Below are 17,338 nucleotides of genomic sequence, written 5' to 3'. Positions count from 1 at the left end.
CCAAAACTGTAGTTTTGAACAAATATTGCAACTTGCATCTTAATCATAATCATCACGTTGACTTTTTCAATGTAATTTTCAGCTCTTATTGTTAATAAATATATAATAAAAAAGCAGATATAAAGAAACATTTTCGAACATTCGTATAAATGAATGAGTTATCTGCTGACCTATATACATTTTTCTGCATGCAGAAAGCGAATACGCTTCTCATCGTGTCTGTTAGATTCGTCAAGCCTACGGAATTTGACATAAAAGCGAAAAGAAGTGCGTAAAAACAAATGAGAATGGTGATATATGTGTGTAATCCCGTTGCGACATGAATGAAAATGCAATTATAAGTCGATGCAGTTTTGCAAGTGTTTAATAATACGCAATAAATTGTCAAGCTGTTTTTGTAACACGCGTATTTTACTTGTGAATCATGAATAATGTGCTTTGCAGAGAAAAATTCAGAGCATGTATATATAATTATGCAATTCATAAATTTATAAAAAATGTTATCAATAAACATCTAAACTAAGTACATAAGATTTTCTTGTTATTACTTTTTTCAATATTTTTATGTTAAAATTTCACGAATCAGACTTAAATATTTTTCTATAAATGTTAGGAATCGTGAAAAATATTCATTAATAATATATCAATAATTAATTACTTCTCTATTAATTTTGAATGGACTTTAATCGAATAATATATAATAATTAATTTAATTCATTTAGAGAGATAATTTTATTAATAGTTAGGAAGATATAATAAGTAATCTAAATTTAAATAATTTTTAAATCCCAATATATTATTCCAAGTTTTTGATTATCCAGATATCCACAATTAAATTTAATATTTAACAACAAAATATTATTTGATTCTGTAATTATTTCTAATTATTGAAAAATGTTAAATATATAATAAAAAAACGATTATGTCCAAATAAATGTAAAATATTACAATTTTAGAAAATAATTCTCCATTAATTGTCTACATAACTTGATCGTCACGCGCGAATTCGCAATCACGCAATAACGAGGAGATATATGTTGATTAATCATGCATTGAATTTTGCCGATGCATCGAATCGCTCACATAATTTCGCAAGCAACGGATGATTTCGTCGTCAACTCCGATTTCGCGGCTGATCGCGGACTTCTTTAAAAAACGGACGCGCTTGTCGTATTTCATCAGTTTGATTTCGACTGCGATTCCGACCTGCCAACAATGTATTCGAAGAGTTGCTGCGCGTTGTTCCTGTTGGCGCTAGTCGCTTGCCAGGCCGCACCCTCGCCCAAGATAATCGAGAAGTCAACCGAGACAGCGAGCAAGCTCGTCAAAGAAGACATTAAGCTAGAAGATACTGGCGCGGACAAGGATAGAGCAAAAAAATCGACAACCTTTTGCGTGGAGGTCCGCTCAGGAAAGGAAGAGTTAGTTCCTTGTAAGCAGGAACTCCCTATAAAACAGACGCAACAGGTTCTAGATCTCAAGACTCCTGAATACAAACCAATGACCATCATGCAAACCGCATCCGTTCCCGCATCGGTACAATATCCAGTACAGTATCCAGTTTCGAATATCATGATGCAACAGCCGATGCCGCAACTCTCTCCGATCAGTTTGTTGCAACCGCCTTCTCAAGTAGTTGTTTCGGCTCAGCCTCAACAACAAGTTCCTGAGCCAATCACTCATCAGCACGTCATCCATGTTCAAACTCAACCGCAACAAACTTCAGCGCCAGTTTCTCAAGTTCAATCGCAACAATCCGCATTCTCTGCTCCAGCACCAGCTCCTGCTCCAACGCCAATCATTAACATCATACCGGCTCCCGCCTCCGCACCCTGCGAAAAACCAAGTGTCATGCAGCCCCAACCGATACCACCACAACAGGTTCATACAGTCCACGTCGTTCAACCAACCCAACAGGCACCACTATTGCCCAAACAAGAGGTCAAGCCGATAAAGATGGAACAAGAAAAACCACAGGTAAAAAAAGAATAAGTTCGAATATAAATATATACAGAATACATACAGAGTATATTATAAAAATTAGAAGCCAATACATGATATAAATTTGAAGATAATTTCTTTTAAAAACCATCAATATTTAAAAATTTAATTTTAGATATCTGGATAACTAAAAACTTGAAGAGAAATTAGTTCAAAAATTATTTAAATTAAGATTACTTATTACTTTTCCAACTATTAATTATTTATCTAAATAAATTAAATTAGTTATACTATTCCATTAAAATCAGCTTGAAATTAACAAAGAAATAATTAATTATTGATATATTAATAAATATCCTTTGTTATTTAGATCCTGCCAATTTCGCATCAAGGACTGAGTGTTTTAACGCCCGTCGCACGTCCTTGCAAAACCGAAATGTTACTTCCGTCTTCTCCTGTGGAACTTGTTTACCATGAGGAAGAGCCGACAAGGCTTGTCGAGGTACCAGACGTCGTATAAAAGATTTGTCAATTTGGCAAACTGTTAAATTTTTGAATTTGCTTTCTTAAAAGCTCTTGTAGTTTTAATTTCCTGTATTTGCAAACTTTTTTTTAATGATTTTTTAAATTATATTTCACAATAAGTATATATATCAATACTATATAAAAAAATATTATTTTTCTAATACATGTTTCATTATTACACAGTACGTACCAACAGTACAGGAAGAATTATACGAGTGCAGTTGTCGATCCGAACAGCAAAAGGCCAAGCCCTATAAGCATCACGTAACGCTACATCCCAGCGGATCTAAGTCCTTTAGGTCTCCGATGATGACCTTACAATACAATCCCAGCATTGGAGAAAATGTAGAATCGCCCGTAATTGCACAGACCAGAGAAATGGTAAGTACCGAACTGATTAAAATCAAACAGTGATCCGATACATAATATCCATTAATCTTGGGATAATAAATGAAAGCTATTTTGACTGTGCGATTCTTAAAAAGTAAAAAAAAAGCTTGAAGAGAGCGACATCAAAAGATTCCTATCTACGCGATTCTATTCCTTCCATGGAAAATTTGTGTAATAGAGAAAATTCTCTCTTCTTTAAAGAAGATCCGACAATTCGATTGAGAAACCTGAGTACATAATGTTTGGTTTCACGCACAGGTTTAACATTTTATATCCTCGGTGACCTCGTTAAGGAAATTGGATCAAGCAACTTAAAGATTGAACTGCAAATTTTAATTCAACGTCTACGACGTTGTATCGAACGTGTATCTTTGACGGAACGTCGTTATGTATATTGTTTATTTATAAAATAAAAAGAATTGTTCTCATATATGAAACCTTCTCGATTGTTCTCCCTCTGATCCCTGATTTATACATCCACTTCTATCATAATTTAACGTAATGTCTAAATTATATCCCATTGCGTTTGGAATCTTTTGATGCGTATGAAGCGAAACGTTTGTCGAGCGCTTAACTGAGGCTAGAAATGGAATACAGAAAATTAAAAATCCATTCTAGATACATATACATTCAAACTGTAAGAAAAAGCGTGTTTTATAAAATATCAAATTATTCTTTTTTGCAGGAAGGAAGGCATCATCATAAAAATCAAATCCCTTTGCATCTCACGGTGCAACAACCGTATCCCGTCGTATATACTTCCTCCAACAATCCTCCTACATACGAATCTAACTCATATCAGACTATGACATATATTACAAGTCCTTATAGCTTTTCATATCCTTACGAAACCCACAGCTCTTACCCTACGACAAATTACGACTCTTCTTCTCCTCAATCTTATAATAACGTACCGTTGATCGCCGTAAATACAGGGGGACCATTTCAAAGGAATTCCCAAAATCAAAATTCGAAAGAGATTTCGGCGGATAACAAAAATATACAAGAAACTCTTTCAAATGTGAATGGTCTCTCCAGCAATCAAAAGCGAGAGGTTACTAATACTCGATTGAAGAATGACAAGCAGAAAAAAACTGCAGAGGAACTACAGGTGGAAAAGGAAAGTAGCATTAACCAGATGATTTCAAAAACCGATGCAGATGAAATTTCGAAACAAAAAGAAGAATAGAACGAGCTATCAAATCTTTAAAGGCATAGATATGCCTAAATAATTTGTTAATTGACTTAACGTAAATATGTATTTAATAATTAGACATCTTATTATTTATATACAACGTTAAATCGTTTTTGTCTAATAATTTTTTTAATTTTTATACATACATATCGTAAATTTTGTTAAGAAATTGAAATTTTCTCTTTTAATAAATATGATAAAATATTATCTTTTCTTTCTACTGTAGTTTATAAATTCAAACACTCACCGTTTCGAACTCTGCACTCCCATTTTTGTGATTTTCCTCTATCATATATCTTTCGTCCGGTATAGTTCTCTTTCAACATGAGACATATTTACACACGTGATTTGTTTTCTGATTGTATGCTGAAAAATTTCAGAGTTGTCAGATTCGAGGTTGAAATTTTTCGAAACGCTTTAATTAGTTTTCATGAACAAGTTCATGTTGTTAATTGAAAATCTATCTTGCAAAATGTTACATGTGACAATTAAATTAAAAAGTTAGCATATATATATGTGTGTGTGTGTGTGTGTAATTTTTTATATTTTTAAAATATATTTTTTTATTATTAGTATTACAGTTTATAAATTCAAACACTCACCGTTTTGAGCTTTGCACTATTTTGTGATTTTCGTCTATCATATATATTTCGTCCAGTATAATTCTCTTTCAATCAACATGAGACATATATTTGTGATTTATTTTTTGATCGTACGCTTAAAAATTTTAGAGTTGTCGGATTCGAGAATGAATTTTTTTGTAGCATTTTATGTACGTGCTGAATTTTTAATGTTATAATATACCAATATAATAAAAAAATCGTGAAAAGTAAATTTTTAAACAATAAAATTCAGTATATATATATACACACACGCGCGCGCGCGCCTACACACACACACACACACACACACATATATATAATCATGAATTTTATGATTTAAAAATTTATTTTTCACGATTTTTTTATTATATTAATATATATGTTTTTATTTAAAATATTTGTATACATTATATATATTTTATATATATATATATATATATAAAATATATTATATAAATAAATATTTTATATATTATATAAAGAAAATATTTTATATATATTAACATAATAAAAATATTTATATATATTTATATATTTATATATATTTGTTTTTTAAATATTTAAAAAATGTATTTGTTTCATTTATTGAGAAGATTTGCAGTAAAAATTAAATTAATTACACGATCCATAATTAAAATGTTAATATTCTTATAGTAAACTCTAGTGTTACTCTATAGTGTAAAAATTAAGTTGTTAAGCCTTTATATATATATATATATATATTGATGCCATTATTGAGGTGCCTGAAATCTATGAACAAAATTATTTATTATTTCTTCTAAATTTGCTCCTAGTTGTTGAAAACACCATTTGCTTGTTGCTGGACATATCAGTGCTATGGTAATAGCACTTATTGTTAGAGGTGTGAGCAACATCCAAATTAACTATAAAAAATTAATTATGTTTAATTATAAATTAGTCGAATCGATTTTAAATACGTACATGAAATATCCAAGACACAAGCAGCCATCCTATCAACATTATCGTGACTGTGATTAAATGCGGAATATATTCCGGACGAAGGACGTGTCGCAAACAAGAAATTTTGTTACTCAAGTCCATCAGCATAGCCTCTAACTGCATTATTAAAAATCCTTATAATAGAGTCCAATTATATATTACAATAAATTCAGCTAAGAACATTGACTCACATCCATTTCTTCTTCAATAAATTTATAAAACAGAAACAATTTTTTTTTCAATTTAATGCTAGTAAAAAATGATTATGATGTAACATATATGATGTACTACATTTTGACAAAAAATAATTCTCCAAATTTATGATTTACAATAGACATAATATTTTTTTGTCAACCGATTTGATGCAATTTCGATCGATCGTAATAAGGCAATAAATTGACTACTTCACCATGTTTGTGTTTATACAGATTCGTTTATATATACAGTGTATCTATTAAAATAATTTTGAATATTTTTCATTTTTTTATAAATTCAGAAGAATTTAATTCTATAATCGTGTACATACACAAATTTATTTTGCAATAAAGAATAAATAAATATATATATTTAATATTTATATAAAAAAATGTTTTTGTATAAAATATTTTCTTTATATAAATATTCAATCAAATATTTCCATCAATAATCCATTTTTTCATCAGCAATCAATCGTATTTTTGCATGCTGTTGACTCGGGTTATTATCCTGTGATTGATCCGGTAGAGGCTCGATAATAGCTGGTGGAGCCTCATCTGCTGATGATGTAGTAGAAAATTCGTCTTTTGAAGGCAAAATATCTTCTGGTATTTCTTCAAGAATGGTTTTCTTATATGGCACGAAAGGAGTTTGCGTATCAAGAAACTGAGGCATTTCTGGCGATGGAGAAATTCCTTCTCGTTGAGAAATTCCTTCCAACTGATCAACTAGATACTGATCACATTTAACAAGTGCGCACAGTTTCTGAAATGCCGATGACGTCAGTCTTGCCATCAGGATTGTTAGAAGCTGTGCAAGACCAGGTGTTCAAAATTAACTGACCACGGGGCTATTTGGCCCTGTATGGTCTTGATTATATGTGTGAATTAATAATAATATTTATTAATACTAGTAAGACAGTACTTTTAGAGAGAAAGACAAGAAGTCCTTGAAAATAGACATAGAAATATGTAGAATAGATATATTATAGAAACAAAAAATAATTCGTAAAAGATTGAAATTATTCAATATATACTCACAATGATTAAATTCGCCGACTGTCTCAACAAAAATACAGTTGTAGGATATATCAGAATAATTGTTATTTCCATCAAACGCGAAACGGCAGCAACGGAAAACAGAATACCAGATAACATCAGTAGGATTACAAGTTGAAAGAGTCCAATCAATGCCTATGATAAAAATGTCCCAATTATCAAATTAAAAAAAAATAGTTCTTTAAAACTATATAACTGTAAAATCTCTATGAATTTTTTCATTTCTCTATATTAAAACAATATATAAAACTAATAAGTGTATATATGTGTGTGTGTGTTGATATCCACACACATACATACATACAAACATACAAGAATCTTGGATATCAATTAAGAATTATCAAAAATAATTCTTACACAAAAAATCCACATGGTTAATGTCTCCTTGTTTTAATGATAAGTCACATTTGCAGTTCAATTGCAGAAAGTTCGCAATTCTGCTGATGAAGATTTAAGTTTAACTTGCATTTAATGATTTGTATTCCACATTTCTTGATTTAATTTCTTTTGACAACGATTGAGCTTTCCTTAAAACTCTTGAAGAAGCTTTTTTTACCATTCAATGTCAAAATGTCACAAAGATGATACTATATTTATTATATCATTATTCATGCTAATTTACTTTTACTACATGCTAAATTGACCAAAATGTAAATGCCCAACTTCACATTGCATTGTCATATTTATATAAAAAAAAATCAAGATAAATCGTTTGAAAAAATGATAAAAATGCATAAGAAGAATTTAATCTCCCTCTTTCTTTTGATATAGTGTAAAAGAAATTAAGAATATTTAATAATAATTATAAATTGTTCCAACAAAACACATATATAGAATATTATATAAAATATCATATTATATAAAGTATCTATTTATTTTTGAATTATTATTGTTAATATATAAATATATCTTATTAAATATATCATGTATTTCTTTTTTAAAAGTGTTTCCTATTGTTACGTCCAAGCTTTGAGTTCCTAAAATAAAAAATGTATTATAGTTTATATGTTATTCAAAAATATATTATAATAAAGTTAATACATTACTGTTAAAAATATGTATACAACTATACATATATATATATATATATATATATATATATATATATATATATATATATATATATATATATACATAGCATGAAGATTTTAATAACTTATGATTTAATTATTATACATCAAAGTATGATCAATATAACTCACATTAATTTCATGTATAATTTCATCATCATAAATTTTCTTCCAATTGTGGATAACAAGTGAAATGTTTTCCTCTTTTTCCTTAATGTCTGCTTGTAACTTATTCTTTTTCAAGCATTTCTCATTGAAGCAGACTTGATTTATATCAAATTTGGCTTTCTGTTCCTTTTTCTCACTAACAATATTATTTAATTTTAATTATTTTTATAATAAAAAATAGTTATGATATATAACATTATTATCAAAGTATGTATAGTTAAGAGTAATACACTTTTTTTTTTAACAAGAACTTCTTAGGATATTATATTCTTTAATTTTTATATGTATGTATATATAAATTAAAGAATATATCCAAAAAGTTCTCATTAAAAAAAGTCAACTCTTAAGTCAAATTTTAGCAATATTACCTCAATAGTTGATTACACATCCTGAGCAATGGGGTAATATCTTCTTCATGATGTAACTGTAATTTGCTCATTTCTGTATCCATTTGATCTTTGTGCATTGCTAATTTATTCTGCCTTTCTTTTAATACATTATTCAATGAATCGATTTGCTTTGGAATATTATTTAATATTGTTTTTTTGTTTCTATATAAAATAAAGTAATATATATATATATATATATATATATATATCAATAATTATTTATAACATAAACAATCTAAACACATAAATAAAAACATACATCAGCCTTTTCTCTACATCTATCAAAGTAGAAAATATATCATTCATTTTTGGAACAAAATTTAATTTTTCTCCTATTTGTTTTATGGACTGTTTCTTTTCCTGAATGGCTTCCTGTATTATGTCACGTTTTTCTAATTTTAATTTTTTTTGTTCCTTAAATTCATCTAAACGAGATTGATATTCTTCCGGTGAATATACAACTTCTGACTGTATTTCAGCTATCTCCTTGGACAGCTAAAAATTATATTGTACATGCATTACAAATTTTTTAGATTTATTGTTTAACAATAAAAATATCACATTATTATGAAAGATTAAGATTCAAATAAAAATATTTACTTTTCCCATTGCTGTTTTAACAGAGCCATATTGCTCTTTGGCAATCTGATTTTCTTTTTCTACTTCATTTTTCATTGCTTCAAGTTGCAATACCTTTTTATTCATTTTTTCTGTTTGTGATAGTATATGTTGTATATCATCTTCTAGCTAATGTGAAAAAATATATAATTATATTATTATATGCTGTAGTAAAATATTAAATAAAAGCAGAAATATTCAATAAAAATTATTTTTTATTACTTTTTTTATCATAGATGACTGATTTGTTTTATGTTTAACTTTATTATTAATCAGTTCCATAACTTGAGCATTCCTTTCTTTTAGTTCTTCTAAAAACCTTAATGTAGCTTCAATTTGATCATTCTTATCATTAAATTCTGGTTTTTTGTGCATTGTATATAATACAAAATTGGAAAAAATTTTTGCATGTTTTTTTAGTCGTTTTTGCCCTATAAAATTTGTAATAGAATATTAATTTTATATATATATATATAATCCCTTAAAAATTTATAAATTGAAATTTGTACCAGGATTAGTGATGTCAGTAAAACAAAAATCTTGTAGAAATATCTTATCAAATATTTGCGTCACAACTGTGTGTAAGTTAATCAGATTGATTATATCAGAATCCTCGTAGTACGTCATAACTATATGTTGTTCTAGAATTGGCTGTAAAATTTTGTTCAAATATGTAAAATATATACATACATATATACACACACACACACACACACAGACACACACACACACACACACACACATATATATTTACATAAAGCAAATCTATGTATACATATATATATATATATATATATATATATATATATATATATATATATATGGGTCTATTATTATTTTTCAAGAAATAGTTTGCATAACCCATATATAACATATACATGCAAATGATTTATAAAGTCTCACTTGATTAATTAAATTCACATCAATAGAAAATCGTGATAAGAATGTCGTTAACAAATTCACGATATAGTCTTCTGTTGGATTTTTGAGATCTTCAATAGTCGATGGTAAGGCAGCATCCAATAAAATATGATGGATCTTATTGATAGACATATCCATGATGATTGATTATACATTAATTATTCCTGATAAAAAAAATAATATAATAAAATAAATATACAATAATAAGAAATCTTTATATAAAATATATGTATAATAAATATTATCAATAATATAGATAATAATATTAATATATAACATTTTCCTCATTACTTTAAATAGGTTTGCACAAACATGTACACACACACAATTTATTGAAGATAAAAGTAAAAATCTACTAATGGTCTTTAATGAAAAACTTACTTAAATATTTTAAAAGAAGTTTTAACTTTTCATATTATTACAATCTGTATTCTCTTAGAAATATGCAATTTCTTTTGTATTTTTCACACACAAACAATATTATCGTGATTGCAATGATTTGTTTCGTAACGGTAACGCTTTGCAAAATATTTGAATCCGAGGCTGCGGTCAGGAAGATGCTAGAAATGCTTCGAAGCGTTTGATTGACCAATCAGGACAAAAAGAGTAAAGATTTCTTTATTCTGATTGGTTAATGCAATGCTTCGAAGCATCTCTAGCGTCTTTTTGACCGCAGCCTTTATCTAGTATTTTTCTGTCATCGATCATGTAATTTTCTTCTAAGGCCGATATTACATTTGTCGTACGACAAACTTTTTAAGCGCATTGATTAGCTAATTTCTAGAGACTCGAGAAAGTTTCTATTTTGCAGCCAATCAATATGCTTAAAAAGTTTGTCGTACGACAAATGTAATATCGGCCTAAGAATGGAAAGATCTTCGCTTTGCTGTATTGTGTTGCGCGTCTCTTGAAAACATAGATTTTATATAGGCTGCGGTCGGGAAGATACTAGAAATGTTTCGAAGTGTTTGATTGACCAATCAGGACAAAAAGAGTAAAAATTTCTTTATTCTGATTGGTTAATGCAATGCTTCGAAGAAGCATCTCTAGCGTCTTCTCCATAATCTATTCCATAATCTATGCTTGAAAATCAAACTAATTTCTACTAAAAAAAAAATTGATATTAGGATTATTTGAAAGATAAAGTTGGACAACAGCCAATATCACCAGTTTATGCCGCATGACGGTCGTGACGTCATTGTAGCTGCGTTCTAGTATTCTTGCCACGTATTTTTGCTGTTTGAGTATATTTGAGTATCTCCAAGTATCTCGCACGATCAACAATTGATTTAATGTTTTTTACCTGGTTGTCTCAAGTGACTTAAAAAGCTCTCGGCAGAAATGGGATCGTCTTATAGCGTAGAGATACCAGGAGGCGGTACAGAGGGTTATCATGTATTAAGGGTAAGGTTGTCTGTCAAGAACATCTAATTACTCCAAATATAGCAATTTGTTTTTTTACATATAAATATTGCGGAGAAAAAACAATAATAGAACTTAATATAAAATATTAACTTATTTAACTTACATATATATATATATATATATATATATATGTATTTAGATCATGTTTGCATGATCCATTTTGACATATTGACTACTAGAGATGTCATCCATATATATTTGTCATTTTTTACTCTCTTTAATATCATACATTGTAAAAAATTGAGTAAATTGTCTATATTATGAGTTCTTTAAACAATTCAAGATTAATTTCTCTTGTGATAAAAATGTTAAGAAAAGTCAATATTTTTCACGAGTTCTATCAATTTTTTTATTGAATATTTTCTTTTTCATTGAATATAAAATTATAATCTGACTAAAATCTATTTACAATTAAATGACACAAATCAAATAAAATTCTGTTCTTGCTATGAAAAAATTTAAAAATAAGAAATATAAATATGGAACATCTCATATTATTACATTTTAATTACAGATAATTTATAATTATCTATAATTTACTGATTATTAATGTAAATACATACATTAGAAATTAGGAAAATAAAATTTCATCCATAATACATGCTAAAAATACAATTATATATATAAGATGATTTGTATTTCTTTTATGGTAGGTTCAGGAAGGCTCTCCTGGACAGCAAGCAGGACTTGAAGCATTTTTTGATTTTATTGTGGCTATTGGAAATACTCGATTAGTATGTTAACTAATAATTGCTATTTATAAAAATGCATTCCTCTTATACAGTTGCAATAATTATTGTAGTAGGATATATTGTACTTATATTTTAAAATGCTGTAATTTGCTCCTCATAGGACCAAGATAATGATACCTTGAAGGAACTTTTAAAGGCTGGTGTAAATAAGGAATTAACAATTACAGTGTATAGCAGTAAAACACAATCTGTAAGACGAACAAAAATTGTACCGAGTATGACATGGGGTGGACAGGGTTTATTAGGCGTTAGTATACGATTTTGTTCGTTCGAAGGTGCCAACGAAAATGTTTGGCATGTACTTGTAAGTGCTTTAAATTCCATATTAATTTCATATAATGACATATTTCACAATGGAAAAATGGTTGATACCTATATCCGTAGGAAGTACATCCTTCATCTCCAGCAGAGTTGGCTGGTTTACAACCATTTACTGATTATATTATTGGCGCAGACTCCATTCTCCATGAAAGTGAAGACTTATTCACTTTAATAGAGGCACACGAATCACGACCTCTTAAATTATATGTATATAATACTAAGGATGATTCCTGCAGAGAAGTGACTATTACACCTAATAATACCTGGGGTGGAGAGGGAAGGTACAGGAAGAACTTTTTGCAATGTCTGAGATACAATAATTATTAAAAATCATAATGTGCAGTGTATACAGATATTATTATTGTATTTTTATTTAATAGCTTAGGATGTGGAATTGGATATGGTTATCTGCACAGAATACCTGTTAGAAGTGTGCCAGAACATAAACCTGCTAATTCATATATGGTAAGAAGTTGCACTATAAGCGTTTACAAATCATCTACTAAAACTGCTTTCTCTGAATACTTTGCTATATATATTATTATTATTATATATTTCTGTATATTTTATGCTATGCGTGTATGTATTTCAGAATGTCAAAATTACTACACAAACTCAATCAGCAATGTCAACAACTAGTACAACTACTGTGGCAGAAATCAATCCACCACAAATTATCAATACACTACCCGGCTTATCCATTCCATCAAATTACACCGCTTCATTAGATAATTCTGAACAAACTGCGAAAAATTTGAAAAACGAACAAGAAGTTAAATCTATCGAAAATATATCTGGCTTTAATATACAAACACAGACAGCAAGTCATCTTAATTTTACTGGTGCTGTTAGTAGCTACACACCAGTCAGTACAGTTCCTCATACGTTTTCGAATCAACCTCCTGTTAGTTTCACACCTGGTAAGCATGACAAAATTTTATTTGAAATTGAGAGAACGGTTTTTTATTCATAGCTTCTTTTCATGGAAATTAAAATATATTAATTTACTGTAACATATTGCTAAATTTCTGTTAAAAAATTGATCAAATTTTATTCCAAGATTTTTATAAAAGTCAACCTTATATGAAATTTTCAGTAAAAGAAAAAATAAAAGGAAATGGTAGGGATTTTTAAATTTATATCTTTGTAACATTTAGCTATTTAAACTGTTATCGATATATCTACTTTATTATTTAGGCACTTATCAAGTAACCCCAAGCATTCCTGGTATGCCAACCATCCCGGTATTACCAACAGCATTACCTACGAGTATCACCAACTCTTATGAAGCAGCAGTAGCATCATCTGGATCAATCAATGTCCCAAGACAGCAGAGAGAACAGAATTTTGTTCAAAGTGCGAGCATATTTAATATTCCAGAACTGCAAAGAGAACAAAATCCTGTCAATAATGCTACCGTGACAACTGGATTTAATGTGCCTCAGTCTCATGTTGTAACGACACCTATCTCACTGCCAGGAATGCCACCTATCACAGTTAGCGCCTCTCTCCCACAAAACACTTCCCTCTATCCATCTGTTCTTCAACAACAAAATCAATTTTCACCTGGTATCAGCACTACCACTGTTGCTCCAACATTAACATCGTCAACATCCATGCAGTAAAATACGCATTCTTCAAAATTAGATAAAGAGGACGTGATTTTCACTTTAATAAAAATACTTTTAAGCATGCTGGTGAAATGAAATCGGATTAATATGCTCGTTTTAAATTCTGTTAAAACTTGATAAAATTATAAGTTTAATTTCTTTCATAAATATCAAGAATATACAACGCATAATAAATTTTTTAATGTGTATTAAAGAAAATAATATAATTAATATAGTATTGTAATATTGTACATAAATAAAACAATTATAAGATCCTAATTATATATTGCAGCACAAAATTCTTCTGATATTTATTCTACAAGTATTATACTAATGTGTATACTGTTCAGCTTTCCACATATTACAGTTTTAATTATATAGATATATAATTATCAACAATAAATATAGAAAATATATGACAGTATAGACTTATTCAAACATTTTATTTTAATTGAGGACTGCAACAGATAGAGATTGTACAAATGTAGGTTCGTTTTTTAATTTTTAAAGAAATTTAATTCATAAAGGCAATATTTATTATAAATACATAATCCTCAATTAACATGATAACAAGTACTAAATTGATACACAGGTAGACAGAGCAACGATACTTGAATTTCAAACAAAATTCTTAGCATCGTCAACACACTTTTTAAATAATAATCTCGGTATCACCTAATTCTTTATCGCTTGGCAGTGTTATTTTAGATGGATCGATTACATTAGGATCGATGGGAGGAAGACCATGTTCCTCTCTATAGCGAAGTTGCAGATATGCTTCTCGTTGCGCCCAGTCCCTGCCTCTGACATCGGGTAGATAAGCCATGACAGTAAATCCAAGCACAAAGACTATAGTTACAACGACGAACAGAGTCGCGTGCATGGTATGACGATCTTCTGCCTCGTCTATCTCGTTGAAGCCATAACTCACCCACTTTTTCTTGACAAGCGTTTTCTCCGCGTTATCTCCATTATCATAATATCTCGGTGTTGTCGCTATCCTGCGATATATCGTCGTCTCCTTGGGTGTCATCAAAGCTAACCCTCTGCGCAAACTTTGCACGCAATTCATGCGAAATAACGCTGCCATCGTCACTTGTTTTCACCTACTGTGTGACAATTGTCACGAAAAATACGTGAAAATTCCAATGCTGATTATATTATGATAACCATGTATATTTCGAGGGAGTGAGAGATCAGAAATTAGATAATATTTCTTCAAATATACTCACGTACGTAATTCGTACGTACGAGTATGCATATAGCTGTACTTTTCAGTTTAGATTAGGTCAAGTCAGATATTCACCGGTAAACTATACATTTGGTGAATTGGATCCGATTGGCTAATTAGCAGACACTAACATATTTTTATTGGCTCTCAATCAAGGACTGTCTCGAAAATTCCTCAGAATAGAAATTCTGTAATAAAATCTATACATTTATCTAAAAATCACATTTATATAATATAGTCTTAATTAATATAAAACATAATAGATGTATAAATTTAATTACACAGAGAGATTCGAATTTTAATACAAAAAAATATTTTTTTTCATTATATATATTATATATTCAAAATTATATGTATATATATAATCTCATTATACATCATGTTTTCGTTCAAACACCGACAAAATATCATATTACCGAATTTAGCTGGCTGAAAAAAAGCTCACTATGCGCTACTGTAGATAAGTAAATCTTTGCATTATTGATAATAAAACAATAATTTTGATATAATAAAACATATTTATCTTGTTATTCTTGAGACAGCTATACATAAAAGATCTATATATTTTCGATAATAAAACAATAGCTTGATGAGCTAAAATAATTGTACGATTTATAAATAATTCGTGTAATTATCTTCAATACAGTCAAAACGGCCGATAATGTCATCAATATTTTATTATCTCCAGGCCGACATGTCACGAAAATTTACCCCGGCCAGCAGTCTTTTAATAGCATCTCGTCGATGATTAAGCTTATCTAATTACGTTCTTTGCAATAAAAATTTTATAATTTTTTATGAGACAAGAATTTCCACATCAATATAATCTCGTATACAGACTTTAGATCAAATTTATCCTCTGTGATATTTTACTGAAATCTTCATAGAAAGAATTTCTTGTTATCTTTATCTGGCGAGTTCTTCTATTGGATGAAATGTACAATATATATATACATAACTCACAAATACGGAATGGTCGAGAATATCCATCGAGTCGCTATCTAGCGAAATGCGGATTCATGTTTCGTGGTCGATCGAGCGGTTGTATGTTGTATGGTGGCTCTTGCACGAACGAACGAAAGAATTGTTGAATAGCGTCGTCGGAATCACAATTTCTCGTCAAGAGCGCGGCATATTTATGTGTCACCGAAGCTGCCGGCAGACACGAAGCCTGTAATTAAACACACGGACGCAGCACAGCAAAATCGAGTAAGTAACCGTGGTTGTCGCAGTCATCGCCGTCGCCGAGGGAGGCTCGCGCGTGAATTGATAACCACAAACCGAAATGCGTTAGATCGATCGACGAATTCGATGAAGACCTCGACCTTGGCTGCGGCGATTGACGGCAATGCGTACGAATTTCTGAGCACCGATCTGTAAAAAGAACTGATGATGATCGAAATGATGGTCCAAGTGATACAGATATATATTGTCATCTAATAATCTCGAATGCATATTTCCGCCAATCATCATTAGATCGCAACGCGCGAAATGAATATGGAGGCAAATACATAAATGCATGTGTGTGTATGTATATATATGTGCATTCGACGCCTCAATTGCAAAAACACCCAAAATTTGCAACTGCAGATGAATAATATTTTGTTTTTAAGCTGTACCAAAAATTTATCAAATCTGTATTATGATTACATGTGAAAAGATCGATATAACTTGTAAACATTTTATAGTTGAATATACATTGTAATCTCACAGATAACTGAATAAATTAAATATACAGTACTCTGCGTTGATACCACTGCTATGAGGCGCAAGAGTGAAAGAAATAAAGCGAAAGGATCTCCAGAGAAGAAAATCGAGAAACCAACAAGGAAGTCAATGCGTAGACGTAGCAAGAAATCGCCTTCCACTTCGCCTTCTGAACAGGATGCTTTGTTGAAGAAGCTAAAAGCGCCACTCAAGTCAAAGAAATTGAAAAGGAGACAGTACTCTGCGTTGATACACTGCTT

General features: G+C 29.8%; 5 protein-coding genes and 1 long non-coding RNA gene across 7 annotated transcripts in view; 2 read left to right on the top strand and 4 right to left on the bottom strand.

Moving 5' to 3' along the window:
* Positions 1–1,211: 1,211 nt before the first annotated feature.
* On the top strand, positions 1,212–4,056 carry LOC138943345 (uncharacterized). Of its 2 annotated transcripts, none has more exons than XM_070314095.1 (4): positions 1,212–1,977; positions 2,312–2,443; positions 2,650–2,847; positions 3,542–4,056. In XM_070314095.1, the coding sequence occupies exons 1-4, from the start codon at positions 1,216–1,218 to the stop codon at positions 4,043–4,045; spliced, it is 1,596 nt and encodes a 531-aa protein (XP_070170196.1). In that variant the 5' UTR covers positions 1,212–1,215; the 3' UTR covers positions 4,046–4,056. The 2 variants fall into 2 exon arrangements, with proteins under 2 accessions (XP_070170196.1, XP_070170197.1); XM_070314096.1 differs by lacking the exon at positions 3,542–4,056 and adding an exon at positions 3,115–3,270.
* A 1,250-nt stretch (positions 4,057–5,306) lies between these two features.
* LOC138943397 (uncharacterized) lies at positions 5,307–5,921 on the bottom strand. The gene is made up of 3 exons (XR_011448469.1): positions 5,805–5,921; positions 5,596–5,730; positions 5,307–5,537 (listed from the first exon to the last, which is right to left on the bottom strand). It is a non-coding gene; the product is annotated as an uncharacterized lncRNA (long non-coding RNA).
* Positions 5,922–6,017: 96 nt separating this feature from the next.
* LOC138943355 (uncharacterized) lies at positions 6,018–7,518 on the bottom strand. The gene is made up of 3 exons (XM_070314122.1): positions 7,224–7,518; positions 6,849–7,001; positions 6,018–6,618 (listed from the first exon to the last, which is right to left on the bottom strand). The coding sequence occupies exons 1-3, from the start codon at positions 7,236–7,238 to the stop codon at positions 6,253–6,255; spliced, it is 534 nt and encodes a 177-aa protein (XP_070170223.1). The 5' UTR covers positions 7,239–7,518; the 3' UTR covers positions 6,018–6,252.
* Positions 7,519–7,748: 230 nt separating this feature from the next.
* LOC138943333 (uncharacterized) lies at positions 7,749–10,518 on the bottom strand. Its single transcript, XM_070314071.1, has 9 exons — positions 10,414–10,518; positions 10,015–10,196; positions 9,621–9,762; positions 9,334–9,542; positions 9,094–9,240; positions 8,753–8,988; positions 8,473–8,655; positions 8,069–8,240; positions 7,749–7,843 (listed from the first exon to the last, which is right to left on the bottom strand). The coding sequence occupies exons 2-9, from the start codon at positions 10,168–10,170 to the stop codon at positions 7,823–7,825; spliced, it is 1,266 nt and encodes a 421-aa protein (XP_070170172.1). The 5' UTR covers positions 10,171–10,196; positions 10,414–10,518; the 3' UTR covers positions 7,749–7,822.
* A 697-nt stretch (positions 10,519–11,215) lies between these two features.
* LOC138943463 (uncharacterized) overlaps positions 11,216–17,338 on the top strand; it is an 8,272-nt gene continuing 2,149 nt past the window's right edge. The window contains exons 1-8 of the mRNA XM_070314317.1: positions 11,216–11,436; positions 12,111–12,191; positions 12,310–12,513; positions 12,594–12,811; positions 12,911–12,995; positions 13,123–13,450; positions 13,728–14,151; positions 16,496–16,580. Coding sequence (XP_070170418.1) covers positions 11,374–11,436; positions 12,111–12,191; positions 12,310–12,513; positions 12,594–12,811; positions 12,911–12,995; positions 13,123–13,450; positions 13,728–14,151; positions 16,496–16,580 — 1,488 coding nt within the window. The 5' untranslated portion in view covers positions 11,216–11,373. The remainder of the gene's footprint in view (positions 11,437–12,110; positions 12,192–12,309; positions 12,514–12,593; positions 12,812–12,910; positions 12,996–13,122; positions 13,451–13,727; positions 14,152–16,495; positions 16,581–17,338) is intronic.
* On the bottom strand, positions 14,591–15,408 carry Np15.6 (NADH dehydrogenase [ubiquinone] 1 beta subcomplex subunit NP15.6). Its single transcript, XM_070314196.1, has one exon. The coding sequence runs from the start codon at positions 15,228–15,230 to the stop codon at positions 14,793–14,795; it is 438 nt and encodes a 145-aa protein (XP_070170297.1). The 5' UTR covers positions 15,231–15,408; the 3' UTR covers positions 14,591–14,792.

Source organism: Polyergus mexicanus, unplaced genomic scaffold (genome assembly GCF_030449975.1).
Source record: "Polyergus mexicanus isolate NDT 795.1 unplaced genomic scaffold, iyPolMexi1.0 SCAF_26, whole genome shotgun sequence".
NCBI lineage: Eukaryota > Metazoa > Arthropoda > Insecta > Hymenoptera > Formicidae > Polyergus > Polyergus mexicanus.
This window is presented reverse-complemented; position numbering and strand designations above follow the sequence as displayed.

Bases quoted from the DNA above. Each gene is read 5' to 3' on its own strand.
- LOC138943333 (XM_070314071.1), bottom strand. From the start codon at position 10,170: ATGGATATGTCTATCAATAAGATCCATCATATTTTATTGGATGCTGCC. The intron at 8,241-8,472 runs GTAATATTGCTA...TAATATTGTTAG, and splicing joins ATGTGTAATCAACTATTGAG to TGAGAAAAAGGAACAGAAAG. The intron at 7,844-8,068 runs GTGAGTTATATT...TTTTTATTTTAG, and splicing joins AAATTATACATGAAATTAAT to GAACTCAAAGCTTGGACGTA.
- LOC138943355 (XM_070314122.1), bottom strand. The intron at 6,619-6,848 runs GTGAGTATATAT...GGTCTTGCACAG, and splicing joins AGTCGGCGAATTTAATCATT to CTTCTAACAATCCTGATGGC.
- Np15.6 (XM_070314196.1), bottom strand. From the start codon at position 15,230: ATGGCAGCGTTATTTCGCATGAATTGCGTGCAAAGTTTGCGCAGAGGG.
- LOC138943345 (XM_070314095.1), top strand. From the start codon at position 1,216: ATGTATTCGAAGAGTTGCTGCGCGTTGTTCCTGTTGGCGCTAGTCGCT. The intron at 1,978-2,311 runs GTAAAAAAAGAA...TTTGTTATTTAG, and splicing joins TGGAACAAGAAAAACCACAG to ATCCTGCCAATTTCGCATCA. The intron at 2,444-2,649 runs GTACCAGACGTC...ATTATTACACAG, and splicing joins AGCCGACAAGGCTTGTCGAG to TACGTACCAACAGTACAGGA.